This window comes from Eschrichtius robustus, chromosome 15, assembly GCF_028021215.1.
Source record: "Eschrichtius robustus isolate mEscRob2 chromosome 15, mEscRob2.pri, whole genome shotgun sequence".
In the NCBI taxonomy this organism is placed as follows: Eukaryota; Metazoa; Chordata; class Mammalia; order Artiodactyla; family Eschrichtiidae; genus Eschrichtius; species Eschrichtius robustus.
In genome coordinates this window covers 86750520-86769511 of record NC_090838.1, presented here as the reverse complement: position 1 = coordinate 86769511, position 18992 = coordinate 86750520, and the positions used below count along the sequence as shown (strand labels likewise).

The following is an 18992-nucleotide window of genomic DNA, read 5'->3' as shown; positions in this document are numbered from 1 at the left end:
CTGTGATGAAGAATGGGAGAGGCTGGGGACGGAGGCTGAACATTAAAGGCTTTGGACTTGGGTTTGCAGGGCTTGGGGTCCTGCAGTGGGGTACGTTTGACAGATGGAGCCCCAGTCCCTGGGCTGCACTGGGGAGGTGGGAACATGGCCGGACCAGGGAGCCGTGCTCTAAGATGGTCTCCTTAATGTGGAAAGAACTGAGTGAGATTGAGGAGGAACAGGCCCTGGATGGTTGGGTGTTGCGGGCTTGCGGGGGAGACAGCGGAAGGAGAAGTAAAGTTTAGACAGTAAGTGTGTCTCCCCATTTGACTGCAGCAGGGCCTTGACATCATCGCTTTTGTCCCCTCCTGTGTTCCCGTCTCGACACCTAGCACACAGTGCTCGGAGCCTGTCAGACTAACCAGAATTATCGTTTTTAATTGATTCTAGGATGCATCTTTGTTCACATTTTAACAGCTCGATGTTGAGCTGGGTCCCACAGTGGATGGTGTCTTCCTTTGTGCCGTCGTTCATTCGGCAGCTTTTCGTCTTAGTTGCACAGAAAGTCACAGTGCTCTTAAAATCTTAGCTCTGATGAATTGCAGGTTTCAGAGTTGGAGACTCAGGCAGAAAAGATGACCTGTTATCAGACTGTGTTCTTCTACTGTGGTTCATTTCTTCTTCTTTGAAAATGCTAATGTTTTCAAGGAACTCGAGGGAGGGGGTGGGTAAAAGCCAAGAACAACAGGTACAAGTAAGAAAAATGTATTACTTTGTGGGTTGGAGAGGGAAGAAACAGCTGGTGGATGTGTCTCCTTTGCAGGGAAAATTGGACTGCTGTATAACCACTGGCAGAGCAATACCTTTGAGGGACACGTGCTTTACGGCAGCCCTAGCCCATAAGCCTGCTCATGACCAGCCAATCTGAACACACCTTTTGGTACAGTGGGGCCCAGGCTCCATCATCCACTGGAGTCTTGGTGACGCCAGGTCTGTCTCTTAGCAGACACCTCCCACTGCTGCAAGTACAAGGGCAGAGGCCCTATCTTCCCCTTCCTTGGTATCCCAGGGCTCAGCACAAGGCCTGACACATCAGAGATGCTAAATTGGGTTTTGCTGAGCAGAACTGTACTGGACAAGTTGGGGCAAGTTGTCTTCCTGGTGCCTAGGTCAGTCTTCATCTCGTAGGAATCATGTTCTGGGTCAAGGTTCCGTTCACGGCCCTCAATCCTCCCTGCAACTGCTTCGTGAGTTACTGGTTTTGTGAGCTAACCTGGAGACTTTCTCTCTAGCCCCCATCTCTCTTATTTCTAACTCTTGGCTTTCAGAATGAGCTTTTGGGACTTAGTCCTCTTATAAATTAGAACGTGTTTCTGTGTCAGCTCACTTGGTGACATTGCTCCCAGGGAGCCTGACTGGTTAAGCTGCAACATAGCAGGATCCCAGCTGGTGCAGCAGGTTGTCTGTGCTGGGTTTGGTGTTTAAACAGGTGAGCAGGTCGCAGCCTGGGGAGAGCTACAGAGGTGAGAATCTCCTAGAAACACAGTCTGAAGTTCGCCTTCTGCTTTGTCTCCAGAGAAGACATGAGCTGGAACCCTGGGGACCTCAGGATCAGCCAGCCTTGACACCTGCTCCCCATCCCTGCCCTGGCTGACCTTATATGCTCCTTCTAGAATGAGATGCTTTGAGCATGCAAAACATCTTTTCTCAGCCTGCATCAAGATTGTCTGCGGGTGGTTTGTACAGAATCGGAGACTTTAGGAGAGTTGTTCTCTCTCTTCTTTGGCTGCCTCTCAGGCCTTCAGGGGAGGGTTACACTTTGCCTGAGAACGCAGCCACCGCCGGTGCCACCACCAGTTTGCCAGTTTTATTCTTTTAATCTTTGAAGGTGACTCTGGGGATGTTTTTGTGGTAAAAGTCTAATGATCTTCCAGGCTTCCATTTGATTTGTGAGAAGTACTGGTTATTACTGTAATATTTTTGCAAAATTTGAAGTTATTAAAAACAAACAAAAACTAGTTTTCAACCATTCGCATAAAAATTGTTTCAGGCAAGAATCATCAGTGGATGCTAAAACTAGGAAATGAAAGTATGATGAGAAACAGGATGTTTACATGGTCTCAAAGCATCTTCCCATAAGATGTTAATTAATTACAAAGGGAAAATTGTAATATTATGGTGGAGAAACCTGGCAGATACCACCTTCGCCAAGTGAAGAAAGTTAGCAACGTCAGTAATGGGACAAATTGACATCTGTGCCTTCGAATATGAGGCTCTGAGAAGGACTCAGCACCACATCTGTGTGTTCCTGCCCAAAACATACAACCTGAACTCAATTGTGAGGAAACATCACACAAACCCAAATGTACAGAATCTACCAAGTAACTAGCCAATACTCTTCAACAGTGTCAAGATCACATATTTACACACACACACACACACACACACACACACAAACATGCACATACGTATTAGAGAGAGGTAATGATAAAGCAAGTATAATGAAATGTTAACATTTGAGAAATTTGGATGAAGGGCATGTGGAATTCTTTGTGTTATTTTTGTAATGTTTGGTTAAGTCTGAAATTATTTCAAAATAAAAAATAGAGAAGACTGGTTTTCACAGTTCTTTCCAAAAAGAATTACAGATGTGGGAACTATAGATATATTATAGATAAAATATGCTATATGTTTTTGGCAGGGAGAGCTTGACAAATCTAAATGTTTTTCATAGTGTGGTAGCAGCAAAGTGTTTATGTCCTTCAAAAGCATGTACAAGAATATTCATAGCAACTTTATTATTCATAATACCTTGAAATAAGAAACAACCTAATCATCTATCAAAAGGAGAGTGGGTAAAGAAGTTGTGATGGGGACTTCCCTGATGGTCCAGTGGGTAAGACTCTGCGCTCCCAATGCAGGGGGGCGCAGGTTTGATACCTGGTCAGGGAACTAGATCCCGCATGCATGCCGCAACTAAGAGTCTGCCTGCCGCAACTAAGAAGCCCACATGCCACAACGAAGATCCCATGTGCCGCAACTAAGACCTGGTGCAGCCAAGATAAATAATAAATAAATAAATAAATACTAAAAAAAGAAGTTGTGATGTATTTATGTGATGGAATACTATACAATAATGAAAATGAATGAACAGCTGCAACATGCAACAACATGGATGAATCTCAATGTTAATCAACATTAATGTTGAGCAAAATATAATCAGACCCAGAAGAGTACAAAATGTATGATTCTGTGTATCTAAAGTTCCAAAACAGGCAAAATAATTGATGGTGATAGAGGCAACGTATTGTTATCTTTGGGGTTATTGACTGAAGGAGGTATGAGAGATCCTTCTAGGGTGTGAGAAATGTTCAATATTTTGATCTAGGTGGTAGTTACATATATGTATATAAATTCATCAAGCTCAATACTTCAGATTTGTGCACCTTATCTAAGTTATACACCAATAACAATTTAAATGTATCTTATGTGGATTATAGATCCAAATATGAATTGTAAATAACAGAAATTCTAAAAGTTGACATATGAGGATACGTTTGTGACTTTGAGATAGGGGAAAATTTCTTAAGCAGGATTCAGAATGTGCTAATTATAGAAGACACTGTTGATAAATTAGTCTACATTAAACTTACAAACTTCTTTTAAACACACCATTAAGAGAGTGAAAAGACAAGCCATCTAGTGGGAGAAAATATTTGCAGCACATATAACTGACAGAGGGTTCGCCTTGAGAATATATGAAGAATGCCTCCAGATGAAGAAATTTTGAAAAGGACAACTCAATAGAAAAATGGACAACAGGCACTTTATAAAAGAAGATATCCGGGAGGACAATGCAATAGGAAAATTTGCTCAATCTCATTATAATTGGGGAAGTACAAATTGAACAATGCAATGAGAAACTAGTACATACCTCCTAGGATGGTAAACATTGAAAAGACTGACATTCTCAAGTGTTGGCAAGGGTAGAATGAGGGGAACTGATAAATGGCTGATAGGAGGGTAAATTCATTCTGCCACTTTGAAATCGTTTGGCCTTTGCTACCACAAATGGACATAACTATTTCGTGACCCACCAATTCGACCCCTAGGTGCGTTCCCAACAGAAATGCATGTGACTGGGTGTGTGGGTACGTGGCTGTGTGTGTACAAAACGCAAGTATAACAATGTTCATGAAAGCATTATTCATAGTCAGAAACTGGAAACAACAAAGATATCCATCAATAGTAGAAGAGTTGATCCTGTATTCATACAAGAGAACACTACAGAGCAATGAAAACGAACATGCACAAACATAACCCTGAACAAAAGAAGCCAGACACAGAAGAATCCGTACTGTGTGATTCATTTACGCATTATTCAAAAAACAGGCGAAACAAATCTATGGTATTAAGTACTACCTTTTGAGCAGAGGGTAGGGGTCCTGACTGGGAAGGAGTGTGAGGAGGGCTCTGGGGTGCTGGTATATGCTATTGTTTGGACTTAGGTCATGGTTACCTGGGTGTGTTCACTTGGTGAAAATTCATCAAGCTGTATTCTTACCCTGGTTCCCTTTTCTGCATGTATATTGTCCTTTAAAGTTGATTAATTTGATTTGTACCTGGTGTAGTGATCTTTGGTATATTGCACGTCACAATGGGCTGAACTGTGTCTCCCCCGCAGATTCTTGCGGCGAAGCCCTTACCCTCAATGTGATGGTATTTGGAGATGGGGCCTTGGGAGGTAATTAGGGTTAGGTTAGGTCATGAGGGTGGGGCCCATGCCGGGATTAACATCCTTAGAAGAGAAAGAGACCAGAGCGCACACACAGGCTCGCTTTCTACCCACCCCCATCCTGTGAGTGCACAAAAGAAAGATCGAGAGAGATGGCAGCCTCCCGTGAGGCACAAGAAAAGGCCTCACAATATAACCTACCAGCCAGCACCTGGATCTGGGACTTCCAGCCTTCAGAGCTGTGAGAAATAAATCTGTGGTTTAAGCACCCCCCAGCCTATGGTATTTTGTTAAAGCAGCCCAAGCCGACATATAAGTGTACAATAGCATCGACTAGTTTTCTGAGCTTCCTTCTGGGCTGGGCCCTGGGCTAGGCGCTGGGGTAGGGAGATAAGACTCCGTCTGTGCACTCAGGTGACGCAGGAAGAGCTGGGACTCCCCAGTGTGGTGATGAGGGTGCAGAGGAGGGGCTGAGAGACTGTGCAGCTTCCTCACTCAGCAAGGACAGCCACCCCTCTAGCCCGCCTCACCATGCTCCCGCCCTGCGCCCTGCGCTCCATCTGAGCCCTGAACTGCTGAGCTGTCAGGGACCAGAGCGTGCTGCTTGTCATGATCTTGAAATTGGAACAGCAAAAGCCATCGACTCTGGACTGGAACAAAGGCTGTGCTGTTTTTCCTAAACGTAGTGAGCTCCGCATTGTTAGGAAGACACAGAAAGCACTTGTGCTCAGAAAAGAAACCGATTTAAAAAGGAGAACATAGCCTCTCCTCCCACCCCCTCACCCCTCCCACCCCGTTGCACGCAGCTTTTTCTGCATGGATTTGGTCTCATTATATCAGCGGTTTCTGATTCTTTTTATATTTTATCATCTCCGTGGACTTCTGCTCACCAAAGCATTTGCTTGGTTTAGGCAAATGTTCTAGACTCAGCTTTGCACTAAGAACCTCAAATAAAAGTGTTTTTAAAAAGAGTAGCTGTAATCGCCCCCAAAATTCCCAGAAGGCGTTGTCATTCACATAGAATATTTCTGGAAGATTTTAGTGATACTTTTTATTCTTTGGTCTTCTTTTCCTTCTTGCTTCTTGATCAGCATCTACAGTGTGAACAGCTTTGACCTTGTTTCCCAGCTTCCTGTTACTGAAGTCCTCTGCCCTCTCAGAATCTTCAACTTCATCGACAGCGGTGACCTTTAGTTTTACTCTCCTTGTACTTACTTTCTTTTTAAAAGAAGTTTTATTGAGATAAAATTCACATAACCACACAACTCACCCATTTAAAGAGTATAGTTCATAGAGCTGTGCAGCCATCGCCAAAGTCAATTTTAGAAGTTTTCGTCACCCCAAAAGAAACCCAGCGTCTCTGAGCTCTCACCCCAACTTCCCTCCTCTCTCTCAGCCCTAAGCAACTATGAATCTGCTTTGTGTTTCTATGACTTGGCTATTCTGGACACTTCATATAAATGGAACCCACAATATGTGCTCTTATGAGTCTGGCTTCTTTGCTTGGTATAATGTTTTTGAGGTTCATCCATGTCGTAGCACATCTCAGTACTTCATTCCTTTTTATGGCTAACAATATCCATGTTATGGATATTGCACATTTTGTTTATCCACTCAATGACTGATGGGCACTTTGGTTGTTTCCACTCTTTGGCTGTTGTGGACATTCATGTGCGAGATGTTGTGTGGACAAATGTTTTCATTTCTCTCGTGTACATACCTAGGGATGCTTTTGTTGGGTCATATGGTACCTCTGTGTTTAATCATTTGAGGAACTTCCAGGCTCTTTTCCAAAGCCCTTTTCTGTGTATTATCAGTAAGCAAAGGGAATATTTTATTGCTCTTTGACTTTTGCAGAATTTTGAAATTTTACTCCTGACCAACTTTGCAGTTTGTCTGTTAAAATGCTTCCATGAAAAAGCTGGAGGTGTCATCAGCGTGCTTAGACCTTCACTCCACGTATGTCTCATCCTCTGTGAGCACTGCTGGGGGGATCCGGGTCTTAGTCCCCAGTTTTCTCAGGAATGGAGACATTTTCCACCAGATGCATTGTTATTTGTGGACCAAACAGCTTTTCAGATATTCTGGCTATAAGAGCAATTATTTTTTTTTTTTGCTGATGTTTACCTGTCATCTCACATATTAAACCATTGAGAGTTCAGATAGAAGATTGCTCACAATTTTTGTTTGCCTGAGCTGATGTCTGGGTTGTCCACTGTGATCATGCTGATGTCATGGCCATATTGGCAGTAAAATGATGTCTGAATCAAGAACATGGGCAAGACCTGGGACTTTCAGTATCATCCTTTCTGATACACATCAAGAATTTTCAGCATTTTTAGAGGCCGCTACTACCAGCCTCCACCTTCCACAGAGCTCAAATGCACATAATAATGTGCTGCCAAATGCACATGATAATGGGCTAAATTGTGATCCCCTAAAATTCATATGTTGAAGTCCTAACCCCCAGCACCTCACAATGTGACTGTATTTGGAGATAAGGTCTTTAAAGCAGTCATTAAGGTTAAATGAGGTCATTGAGAGTGGGCCCTAATCCAATATGACTGGGGTCCTTAGAAGAAGAGGAGCTTAGGACACAGGCATACAGAGGAGAAACCATGTGGATGACACAGGGAGGAGAGAGCCATGTGCAAGCCAAGGAGACAGGTTAAGAAGAAACCAACCCTGCTGACACCTTGATCTTTGACATGTAGCCTCACAGAATTGTGAAATAAATGTCTTTTATTTGAGGCCCCCAGTCTGTAATACTTGTTACAGCAGCCCAAGCTGACTAATACATGCACCTTGATGCTCCTTCACCCTGACACCCTGCCTGCTCTCCTGTCCTGTGGGCCTGATGGACACGTGCTCTCCTACCTCCCATCCTCTGCTTGGCTCATCCTGAAGCCTCCATTCTGGCTCCCTTTCCACTGGCCCCCCCCCCCCCCGGTCCTTCTTGTTTCCCCAGGGCCAAAGGGGCCTGCTAGGTAGAAGGCACACCATGGCCCAAGTATCACCCCACAGCGGGAGGCAAAAATGCCACCGGGGGGCTCCTATCAAGACTTGAACCCCCACTGCTCCCACTTCTCCTTTACAAGGGGAAGTTCAGTGATTTCTTAGCACTTGCCAGAGTCCCCATTGAGGGCAGGACTGGGAAGGCCAACAGTGGACACTTTATGTACAGAGATGGCTTAGATTACCCCAGAAGCATTTTCATTTCATTTAACAGAATTTGTATGTTACGTTTTCCTCCAGATGATTTCTAATGTGGAAATAATTTTATATGTTGAAAAGTCTCAATATTTGCTAAGTGGAAGCTGGTGTTATTTGTTAAGTTAGGTTTATGGAGGTATAATTTACATCCAGTAAAATTTACCCTTTCTAGATGTGCAGGTCAGTGAGCTTTGACAATGGTATGTAGTTTTTGAGGAACCACCACCACCACCACAGTCAAGATAGAGAATATTTTCATCACCTTCTAAAGATTCCTCACGTGTGTACCTTTGCCCAGCAATGGCTTCTGAGCAGAGGAGGTTACACGATTGAGTTGATGCTTAGGAAGGTTGAATCAGAAGCAATTTTCAGGAAGGACTGGAAGGAAGAGTGATTATTTTTTAAGGCAGAAAAACTAGAAAAAAATCCCATGGCAAGTGGGAGGATGGGCAATCCTGGGCAACACCTCCTGAAGGCCCAAAGGAGGGCAGGATGTCAGAACCAGGACAGGATGATTTTTAGTGCCATCCTTATCTCACTGGTCCCCTAAAGTCTTCTGATGCTGCCCTCCAGTGCTTAGATAGGCACAAATTTAGAACATTTTATTATTTAAACAATTTTGCAAAAATTACAACCATAACTCCTTCACTTAATATGGTTATTTCATATTTCTGTAATTTTTTTTATAAGTATTTTTTTTTAAATTTATTTTTAGCTGCATTGGGTCTTCGTTGCTGCGTGCGGGCTTTCTCTAGTTGCAGCGAGTGGGGGCTACTTTTCTTTGCGGTGCGCGGGCTTCTCATTGCGGTGGCTTCTCTTGTTGCAGAGCACGGGCTCTAGGCTCACGGGCTTCAGTAGTTGTGGCACGTGGGGTCAGTAGTTGTGGCTCGCGGGCTCTAGAGCGCAGGCTCAGTAGTTGTGGTGCACGGGCTTAGTTGCTCCGTGGCATGTGGGATCTTCCCGCATGTGGGATCTTCCCAGACCAGGGCTCGAACCTGTGTCCCCTGCATTGGCAGGGGGATTCTTAACCACTGCACCACCAGGGAAGTTCTATTTTTTTTCTTTTTAATTCATGATTTCTACCAAGTTGTGTTGACCTCTACTTACTTGACATTATTTTGCATACACTTTTCCCCCATGTATAATTTATATATTTATTTATCTTTTATTGTGGTAAAATATACATAAGACTTACACCATATTAAAGTGTATAATACAGTGGCATTTGGTACATTCACGGTGTTGTGCAAGCGTTAGCGCTGTCTAGTTCTAGAGCATTTTCATCATCCAAAGAGGAAAGCTTACGCATTAAGCAGTCACTCCTCATTCCTCCTCCCCTCCCCCCACCTCCCACAGCACCTGGCAACCACTAGTCTACTTCCTGTCTCTGTGGATTTGCCTACTCTGGGCATTTCATATATAGAGAACTATATATATGATTCTTTTGTGTCTGGCTTCTTTCACTTAGCATAACGTTTTTGAGGTTTATCCATTGTTATAGCGTGTATCAGTGCTTCATTCCTTGTTGTGGCTCAATAATATTCCATTGTGTGGATATACCACCTTTTGTTTATCCATTCAGTAGTTGGTAAGCATTTGCATGATTTCCACCTTTTGGCTATGTGAAGAGTGCTACTGGGAACATTCATGTGCAAGGATTTGTCTGAGAACCTATTTTCACTTCTTTCGGGTATATACTTAGGAGTGGAATTCCTCCGTCATTTGGTAATTCATATGGTAATTCTATCGTTAACTAACTGAGGAACTGCCAACCTGTTTTGCACAGTGGCTGTATCATTTTACGTTCACAACAGCAATGTATGAGGGTTCCAATTTCTCCAGTCCTCACCAACACTAGTTATTTTTTGTTGTTGTTTTTGTTTTTGATGATAGACATCCTGGTGGGTGTGAAGTAGCATTTCATTGTGGTTTTGATTCGCACTTCCCTAATAAAGTGACTGTTAACATTGAGCATCTTCTCATGTGCTGGTTGGCCCATTGTGTATCCTCTTTTGAAAATGCCTATTCAAGTCTTTTGCTTATTTTTTAATTGGATTTTTTACCTTTTTGTTGATAAGTTGTAAGAGTTCTTCGTATATTCTGGATCCTAGACCCTAATCAAATAAATGATTTGCAAATATTTTGTCACATTCTGTAGGTTGTCCTTTTATTTTCTTGACAATATCCTTTGAAGTGCAAAATTTTAAATTTTGATGAAATCCTATTTATCTATTTTTTCTTTCGTTGCCTGTGCTGTTGGTGTCATATCTTAAGAAACCATTGCCAAATCTGAAGCCATGAAGATTTACCCCTATGTTTTCCTCTGAGTCATATGGTTTTAGTGCTTCTGTTTAGGTTTTTCATCTATTTTGAATTAATTATTGTGTATAGTGTCTGGTGAGATAAGGGTCCAGTGTCATTCTTTTGCATGTGGATGTCCAGTTGCCTAGCACAATTTGTTGAAAAGACTCTTCTTTCTCCATTGAATGTTCTTGGCATCTTTATTGAAAATCAGTTGACCATAGATGTATGTGTTTATTTCTGGAACTCAGTTCTATTCCTTTGGTAGATATATATATAGTTTAAGAGTTTGTTTTACTTCTATATATTTGTGAAATTCCTTCTGTCATTTATTTCTAGTTTCTATTGTGATAGGGAAAGATACTTTATATGAATTCAGTATTTTAAAATTTACTGAGACTTGTTTTCTGGCCTAACACATAATTTATGCTGAAGAAATTCTACATGTATTTGCAAAGAATGCATGTTGTGCTGTTGCAGGGTGAAGGGTTCTGTGTATGTCTGGTTATGTTTAGTTGGTTTATAGTGTTGCTCAAGTCCTCTATTTTCTTTTGATCTTCCATATAATTTCATTGTTGAAAGTAGGATATTGAAGCCTTCAGCTATTATTTTATAATTATTTCTCCCTTCGGCTCTGTCATTTTGCATCACATAGTTTGGAGCTCTGTTTTTAGGTGCATATATGTTTATAATTGTTACATATTCTTGATGACTGACCCTTATATCAATGTATAATGGCTTGCTTTGTCTCATAGTAATTTTTGACTTAACATCTATTTTTTCTGATGCTAATATAGCTACTCCAGGTCTCTTTGGGTTTCTATTTACATGGAGTATCTTTTTCATCCTTTCACTTTCAATCTATTTGTATCTTTAGATGTAAAGTGAATCTCTTGTAGACGGCATATAGTTGGATCATGTTTTTTAGTCCATTTTGCCAGTATCTCCCTTTTGATTTGAGAATTTACTCCATTTATGTTTAAACTAATTACTGATAAGGAAGAATTTCTGCCATTTTACTATTTGTTTCTTATATATCTTGCATCTTTTTTTGTTTCTCAGTTCGTCCATTACTGCCTTCTATTTTGTTTAACTGATTTTTTGTAGTGTGTGATTTTGATCCCCTCCTCATTTCCTTTTCTGTATATTTTGAAGTTATTTTGTTGGTAGTGACACTGGAGATTATAATTTATGTCTTAAATTTATTACAAACTTGTTTGAATTAATTTTGTGTTTAACTGATTTTTTTTAATGTGTGATTTTGATTCCCTCCTTATTTCCTTTTCTGTATATTTTAAAGTTATTTTGTTAGTAGTGACACTGGAGATTATAATTTATATCTTAAATTTATTACAGACTTGTTTGAATTAATACCAGCCTAGCTTCAATAGTATACAAAAACTCTGCTCCTATACAACTCCATCCCTTCTCTTTATTTTTTTTTTTTTTAAGATTTGGAGTTTTCCATACTCTAGTCCTTTTTATTTATTTATTTAGGGCTGTGTTGGGTCTTCGTTTCTGTGCAAGGGCTTTCTCTAGTTGCGGCAAGTGGGGGCCACTCTTCATCGCGGTGCGCGGGCCTCTCACTATCGCGGCCTCTCTTGTTGCGGAGCACAGGCTCCAGATGCGCAGGCTCAGTAGTTGTGGCTCACGGGCCTAGTTGCTCCACGGCATGTGGGATCTTCCCAGACCAGGGCTCGAACCCGTGTCCCCTGCATTGGCAGGCAGATTCTCAACCACTGCGCCACCAGGGAAGCCCCTCTTTATGTTTTTATTGGCACAAATTACATGTTTAAACATTGTGTGTTCATTAACATATATGTATGATATTTCTTTTTTCTTTTTTAAATGTTTTTCCTTTTTTACAATTGTATTAATATATAATTGATATATACCATTTTATAAGTCTAAAGTGTACAGAATAATGATTTGACTTACATACATCATGAAATGATTACCACAGTAGGTTTGTATAATATTGTTTTATGCAGTATTTCGTACAGGTTTAAAAAATGTTGATGTCTTTACACTTGCCCATCATGTCCTTGAAATGAGAGGTCAGATCAAGCCTCCTTCACCTCAGCAACTTGATCTTTGTGGTACATGTGCTGAGTCCTTGGGGTGGAGCTGGAGGGAGAGTTCCTTCCTGGGCACCCAGGGGCCCAGGACCTCGTCTAGAGCACTTAGCTCTCTTCTGGAGGCTTGCCTCACCTGACAGGTGGTTCCTTCCAGGATAAAACGCCCAGTGGTGTGCAGATGGCCAGGCCAGAGAAGGCTGTGCACTCCCGACCTTGGAGAGAAGGTAGGTGTAGCTCCCCTGTGCAGGTCGAGCCTTTCTGAGGTTTGGGGCCACGAGGGCGTGGAAAACCCACAGTTGAGGGACTCCCCTTGCATGCTGCCCACAACAATCCCAAGCCACCCCTCTCCTCAGCCAGTGTGGCGCCGTGGCTGGGATGGTGGCAGGCAGGTGGGGACACTGCAGGACTCTGTCCCGTCCACAGGGGTTCAGGCAGCCGCCGCCAGGCCCATCCTCTTGCCCAACCTGAAGGGCAGCTGCCTCGACCACCCCCTGCACCAGGGGCTCCTGCACCCCTCGCGGCGCCTTTGCAGCCCCTCCTCTGCTCCAGCTCCCAAGTCGAAGAAGCCCAAGATGCAGGCCGCCGGAGACATGTTCCCCAGCGACTGGAGCCCGCCACCCGTGGAGTTCCTGAGGCAGAGGGCCGTGCCGGCTGACAGCGGGGCCCCAGCCCAGAGGCTGGCAGGCACGGCAGGGCCTCGGGGCCTGAGGAGACTGGCCCACCAGCTGCCCGAGGAGTCAAAGCAGGAGCCCCAGGACCCAGACCCCGTGCGGGGTCTGGCCTCACTGGAGGAGCCGTTCTGGAGTACGGCAGGCACCAGCCCAAAGGCTGCGGCGCCATGGGTGGACGCTGGCACCTCGGTAAGCCAGGAACTGCCCCTTGGCCTCCTCTCCTTGCCGCCCCTCTTCAGCCACCTCTCCTTAGTCACCCCCAAGCCACCCCTTTTTGGCCACTCCTCCTCAGCCACACCCCACCTGCCCTCCTTCGGCCACTTCGCCTTGACTGTCCCTCCTTGGCCACACACACCCCGCCACCTCTCCCCAGCCCCTGGGCCCTCGTGGCTGGGAGCTTGGGCCCCCAAGGCTGGGCTGCATCTCTCCCTTTATTTCTGCTCCTAACTCCTGCTAATAAAAATGCTTGGGGTGGTGCCGTATTTGATGCCGCCCCTGTGTGGGCCCTTCAAGGCTTTTGCAGCTGTGGTTGGGATTATGGGTCTGGGCGAGGTCAGGCACAAAGCCTCAGGCTAACTGTGGTCCAGCGACCTGGGATTCCTAAATGGAAACTTCAGTGGTGAACTTTAAGCCGGGAATAAACTGGTTGCTGGGAAGACTGTGGGGACATTTGAGCCCATAGATCCGGGAAATTTATTCTAAGAATAGGATTTATTTATTTGTAATAGCTCAAGATTGCCAATAACCAAAATGCCAATCACTAGGGAACTAATAAATTATGTTCTAATCATAAATCAGAATACCATGGAAGTGTTTTTTAAAAAAAAAAAAAACAACTATCTCTTTAGTATTGGTATGGAATGACCCTGAAGACATATTGTTAACTGAAAATCAGCAAAGTGCAGAATAGGGGGTGTAGCGTGCTACCACCTGTGTTGAAGGAGAGAGTCTATGATGTATTACTGTTTGCTTCTCTGTGCGTACAGTATCTCAGAAAGCACAGCCAGTAAACACCTGTGGTCACCTGTTGGGGGGGGACCTGGGCGGCTGGGGATGGAGGTGAGCGAGTGAATGTATTGCCTATTCAGAAAAGTAAACAAAATAAGCAAAGGGCTTAACGTAGCTTCAGTTTTATTCTTTTTCCCTCCGTCTTTGTCTTTCTCTTTCTTGCCCATTCCCGTGTGGCTTCTCCAGCTCACCTCTGGGGGCTCCGAGTGCTACGTCAACAGCTTGGATTACTTACTGCAGGAGAAGAGGTGAGTGGGGAGGGTCCATCATGGGGCTCTTCATTTCTGTGGGGTTGGCAGTAGTTTCATGGGTTTGTCCTCAGAGACTCAGAGCAAATTCCTCTCAGGATAAAGCAGCCTACCCCCGCCATCAGCATGCCTCCTGAGTGCCCTGTGTGCCCTGGTGAATAAGGAGTGTGCAGAACAGTAGCGGGTCAAAGGGCAGCATCTCTGAGGCAGAGAGCCCCGGACCCTCACCACGCACAGAGCCCTCGTTCCGGTTCTCTCTCCACCTCGGCGCTATTCTGCCCAGTTCATGCCAGTTTAGGGCTTGCTCAGCTCCCACTGAGCGAAGCGGAAGAAGCACACTGCTTTGATACTGAGGCGCACAGCCTGATGATCGACTCGACAGCGACGGAGGTGGAGTGGGAGGGGTGGGGGGTAAGGTGCCAGCTTTTCCTGCGCCCTGCCCCACGCCGCCACCTGAGCACACTTTGCTCGTTATTCCGTAGCGCTTGGTCTAGTTCACCTGCCCTCCCCCCGGGATTACAGTGAGCATGTCTCACGTGGAAGTTGGTTTCTAAAGGCAAAAGTCACATCCCATCAGAACTGGAAATCCCTTAGGGAGGCGGAGGTGGGGATGGAAACCAACCCCGGTGCTCTTTCTTTACTGGAAAGCAGGTGCCATGGTTGGCTTGCACTGAGGGCCCATTTAGTGGTGAAGACACCATTCTAGTGGTGAAGACACTAGAATCCTGCTCCTCCATTGCCCGCGAGGACTGGGGCAGCTGGGGTGTGGTGGGCTTCACCCCTGGGCTTGCGCTTTGACGCACGGGAGCACGTTGCCCACAGGCTTATTCTTCTGTGTTCTCATCCCTTCTCTGGTGGTGTTTCTGCTCAGTGTGTGCACACTCTCTTTGCGGAAGTTAAGAAGCGGGACTGTTGTCTGATGCTTGGGTTCTTGTCGGAATGACATCTCACTGGTCTCTGTTTTTCCCAATTCCCAGCCCATGTTCTTGCCCGCAGGAGGGGGTTAAACACACGTGTGGGATGAATGATTGTTTTCTCTCCTGTGTCTATTCCTGATCCCACCCCAGAGTCATCTCCCTCCTCTGGGCTCTTTTTTTTTTTTTTTTTTTTTTTGGAGATTAATCCTTTGTCCGCTGATTCATTTGCAAATATTTTCTCCCATTCTGAGGGTTGTCTTTTCGTCTTGTTTATGGTTTCCTTTGCTGTGCAAAAGCTTTGAAGTTTCATTAGGTTCCACTTGTTTATTTTTGTTTTTATTTCCATTACTCTAGGAGGTGGATCAAAAAAGATCCTGCTGTGATTTATGTCAAAGAGTGTTCTTCCTATGTTTTCCTCTAAGAGTTTTATAGTGTCCAGTCTTATATTTAGGTCTCTAATCCATTTTGAGTTTATTTTTGTGTATGGTGTTAGGGAGTATTCTAATTTCATTCTTTTACATGTAGCTGTCCAGTTTTCCCAGCACCACTTATTGAAGAGACTGTCTTTTCTCCATTGTATATCTTTGCCTCCTTTGTCATAGATTAGTTGACCATAGGTGCGTGGGTTTATCTCTGGGCTTTCTATCCTGTTCCATTGATCTATGTTTCTGTTTTTGTGCCAGTACCATATTGTCTTGATTACTGTAGCTTTGTAGTATAGTCTGAAGTCAGGGAGTCTGATTCCTCCAGCTCCATTTTTTCCCCTCAAGGCTGCTTTGGCTATTCGGGGTCTTTTGTGTCTCCATAAAAATTTTAAGATGATTTGTTCTAGCTCCGTAAAAAATGCCATTGGTAATTTGATAGGGATTGCATTGAATCTGTAGATTGCTTTGGGTAGTATACTCATTTTCACAATGTTGATTCTTCCAATCCAAGAACATGGTATATCTCTCCATCTGTTGGTATCATCTTTAATTTCTTTCATCAGTGTCTTATAGTTTTCTGCATACAGGTCTTTTGTCTCCCTAGGTAGGTTTATTCCTAGGTATTTTATTCTGTTTGTTACAATGGTAAATGGGAGTGTTTCCATAATTTCTCTTTCAGATTTTTCATCATTAGTGTATAGGAATGCAAGAGATTTCTGTGCATTAATTTTGTATCCTGCAACTTTACCATATTCATTAATTAGCTCTAGCAGTTTTCTGGTGGCAGTTTTAGGATTCTCTATGTATAGTATCATGTCATCCGCAAACAGTGACAGTTTTACTTCTTCTTTTCCAATTTGTATTCCTTTTATTTCTTTTTCTTCTCTGATTGCCGTGGCTAGGACTTCCAGAACTATATTGAATAATAGTGGTGAGAGTGGACATCCTTGTCTCGTTCCTGATCTTAGAGGAAATGCTTTCAGTTTTTCACCATTGAGAATGATGTTTGCTGTGGGTTTGTCATATATGGCCTTTATTATGTTGAGGTAGGTTCCCTCTATGCCCACTTTCTGGAGAGTTTTTATCATAAATGGGTGTTGAATTTTGTCAAAAGCTTTTTCTGCATCTATTGAGATGATCATATGGTTTTTATTCTTCAATTTGTTAATATGGTGTATCACATTGATTGATTTGCGTATATTGAAGAATCCTTGCATCCCTGGGATAAATCCCACTTGATCGTGGTGTATGATCCTTTTAATGTGTTGTTGGATTCTGTTTGCTAGTATTTTGTTGAGGATTTTTGCATCTATATTCATCAGTGATATTGGTCTGTAATTTTCTTTTTTTGTAGTGTCTTTGTCTGGTTTTGGTATCAGGGTGATGGTGGCCTCATAGAATGAGTTTGGGAGTGTTCCTTCCTCTGCAATTTTTTGGAAGAGTTTGACCTCTGGGCTCTTTAATAGCCCATGACTTTTGTTGTTTAACTCCTTTACCTGAGTATATTTTTTCCTAACCAGAGGGTAAGTTAGGGAAGGGGCTGTGTCTATATGTTTGTACGGTATCCAGCTGTAAATATATTAGATACTCAGAAGTGTCAGCAGGAAAGTGAACACGCGTGGGGAACTACCCACTCCTCAATGCCTGGCATGGGAAGGTTCCTGCTCTGCGCTGCGCCCTGTGCCAGGCACCGGATATACAGATATGATGGTGAGCCCCACTCACCTGGAACTGAACGCAATGATTCTAGTATTTCCCGTGCTGTAAAGCTGCTATGGAGGGGCCTGGAATAATGGCATCTAACTTAGCCTGGGAGTTAGGACAGGCTCCCCAGGGGGGGTCCTTGTCCTTGGACCTTGGAGGATAAGAGTTGAGAGGGCAGCAGGAGTGACCTCACATGTAAAGGCAGGAAGGACAGACCGTGCCTCTCCTGGCTGGCTAGGACTGGTATTCTCGGTGCCAGAGTGTGGGGAGTGGACCGAGCAGAAGATGCAGCCGAGATGTGAACGGGAGTCTCATGAACACAGGGTCGAGTCGTGGGCGAATTTTAAGCAGGTCCTGATGTGTTTTGCCACGTGTTTAAGAGAGAGCGCTCAGGCTGCGTTACGGAGAATGGATGGGAAGCGTGAGGGGGAAATAGGGTGAATGGTGATGAGACGGGGCCTCGGGGAGCTCCCGTGGGACCTGCTGCCCTGGGTGGCTGGGGCCTGTGTAGGGAAGAGGAATTGAGAATTGGGTGTGCGATGTCGGGAGGACCGGCCACATTTGGCTGGAAATCATCCATCTAGTGGCTGGCTCAAAGGATCTGAACCCAAGACAGGCTGGGCTGGAGGCGAAGCCTTTGAGAACCGAGGACCAGTGGGCAAAGCCAGGGTGAGCACCCGGAGGGCAGGGTGAGGGCCGGGGGGCTCCCAGGGCTCCCTCAACAGCCGGAGGGAACAAGGACGCAGAAGGCCAAGCGGGGACTGGTGCCCCCTTGGGGTTTGCGTGTGGTCAGGGCAGGAGGTGAGGGAGCCGGGCTCCGGCAAGATGATGGTCGGCACGCAGGGCCTCTGGTGGGGCCGATTGAAAAGGGAAGTGAGGCGCTCAGGCCTGGAGGGAGAAAACGGACTCAGGGGCAGGGCAGGTGCCGTAGGGAAGGAGCAGGCCCTGGGGGGCTGCCACTTGGGGCCGGAGAGGCAGGCCCGGGGGAGCCATGGCCACAGGGGCTGCTCCTGGTCAGTGTGGCTGGACCCGAGAGGAGCAGAAGGGCTAGGCCCTGTCCCTGGTGTGTTAAAAAGCGAGCAAATGCCAGAACAAAGTACACAAATAAAGGTGCGTTTGAAGTTGTGTAGTTGTGTAAATTGTCTTCTTTCAGGCAGCAGAGCTGATGCAGTGCAGTCCCTCCCCCGCCCCAGGAATCTAAGTTTGAGAGCTTTGTGCAGGGAGACAGGGCCCCGGGCTCCCTGGTCCCCATGCCGAGGCCTTGCTGTGCCCAGGGAGGACCCTGCGGCCCAGTGACGGGGCCGGATGAGCAGGCACTGCACTGACCCTGTTGTCACCTCTCACCTTCTGGCAGGGAACAGGCCCTGGAGCAGGAGCGAGAGAAGCTGCTTCTGCAGGGCTGTCTTGACCTCAATTCCTTGGATCCTGATGAAGAAGTGCCGCTCACACCAGAGCACAGGTGCGGGGAGTGGGCACAGGTGGGAGGGGAGGCGTGTGCCCACTCAGGGCCAAGTCCCCGCACCCGCCTCTCCAGGCAGCGGGTTTAAGTGCTCACCTGCCCTTGGTTTTGGACAGTTTCAACCGTGATTCGTGTGCTGTTGATGAGTTCTCAAGCTGCATCCTTCTCTTAATCCCACATCTGTTCATTGATTTGAGAAGGATTTATTCACCTACTGTGTGTCAGGGTCTAGTGTGGGCCTTTGAAGACAGAGA

The 18992-nt window shown here is 45.0% G+C and overlaps 1 protein-coding gene across 1 annotated transcript in view; it reads left to right on the top strand.

Annotated features, from left to right (window-relative positions):
- Positions 1-18992, top strand: part of FAM178B (family with sequence similarity 178 member B) — a 99740-nt gene that overhangs the window by 1306 nt on the left and 79442 nt on the right. Inside the window, 4 exon segments of the mRNA XM_068564177.1 lie at positions 12461-12530; positions 12730-13148; positions 14172-14233; positions 18634-18738. Coding sequence (XP_068420278.1) covers positions 12461-12530; positions 12730-13148; positions 14172-14233; positions 18634-18738 — 656 coding nt within the window.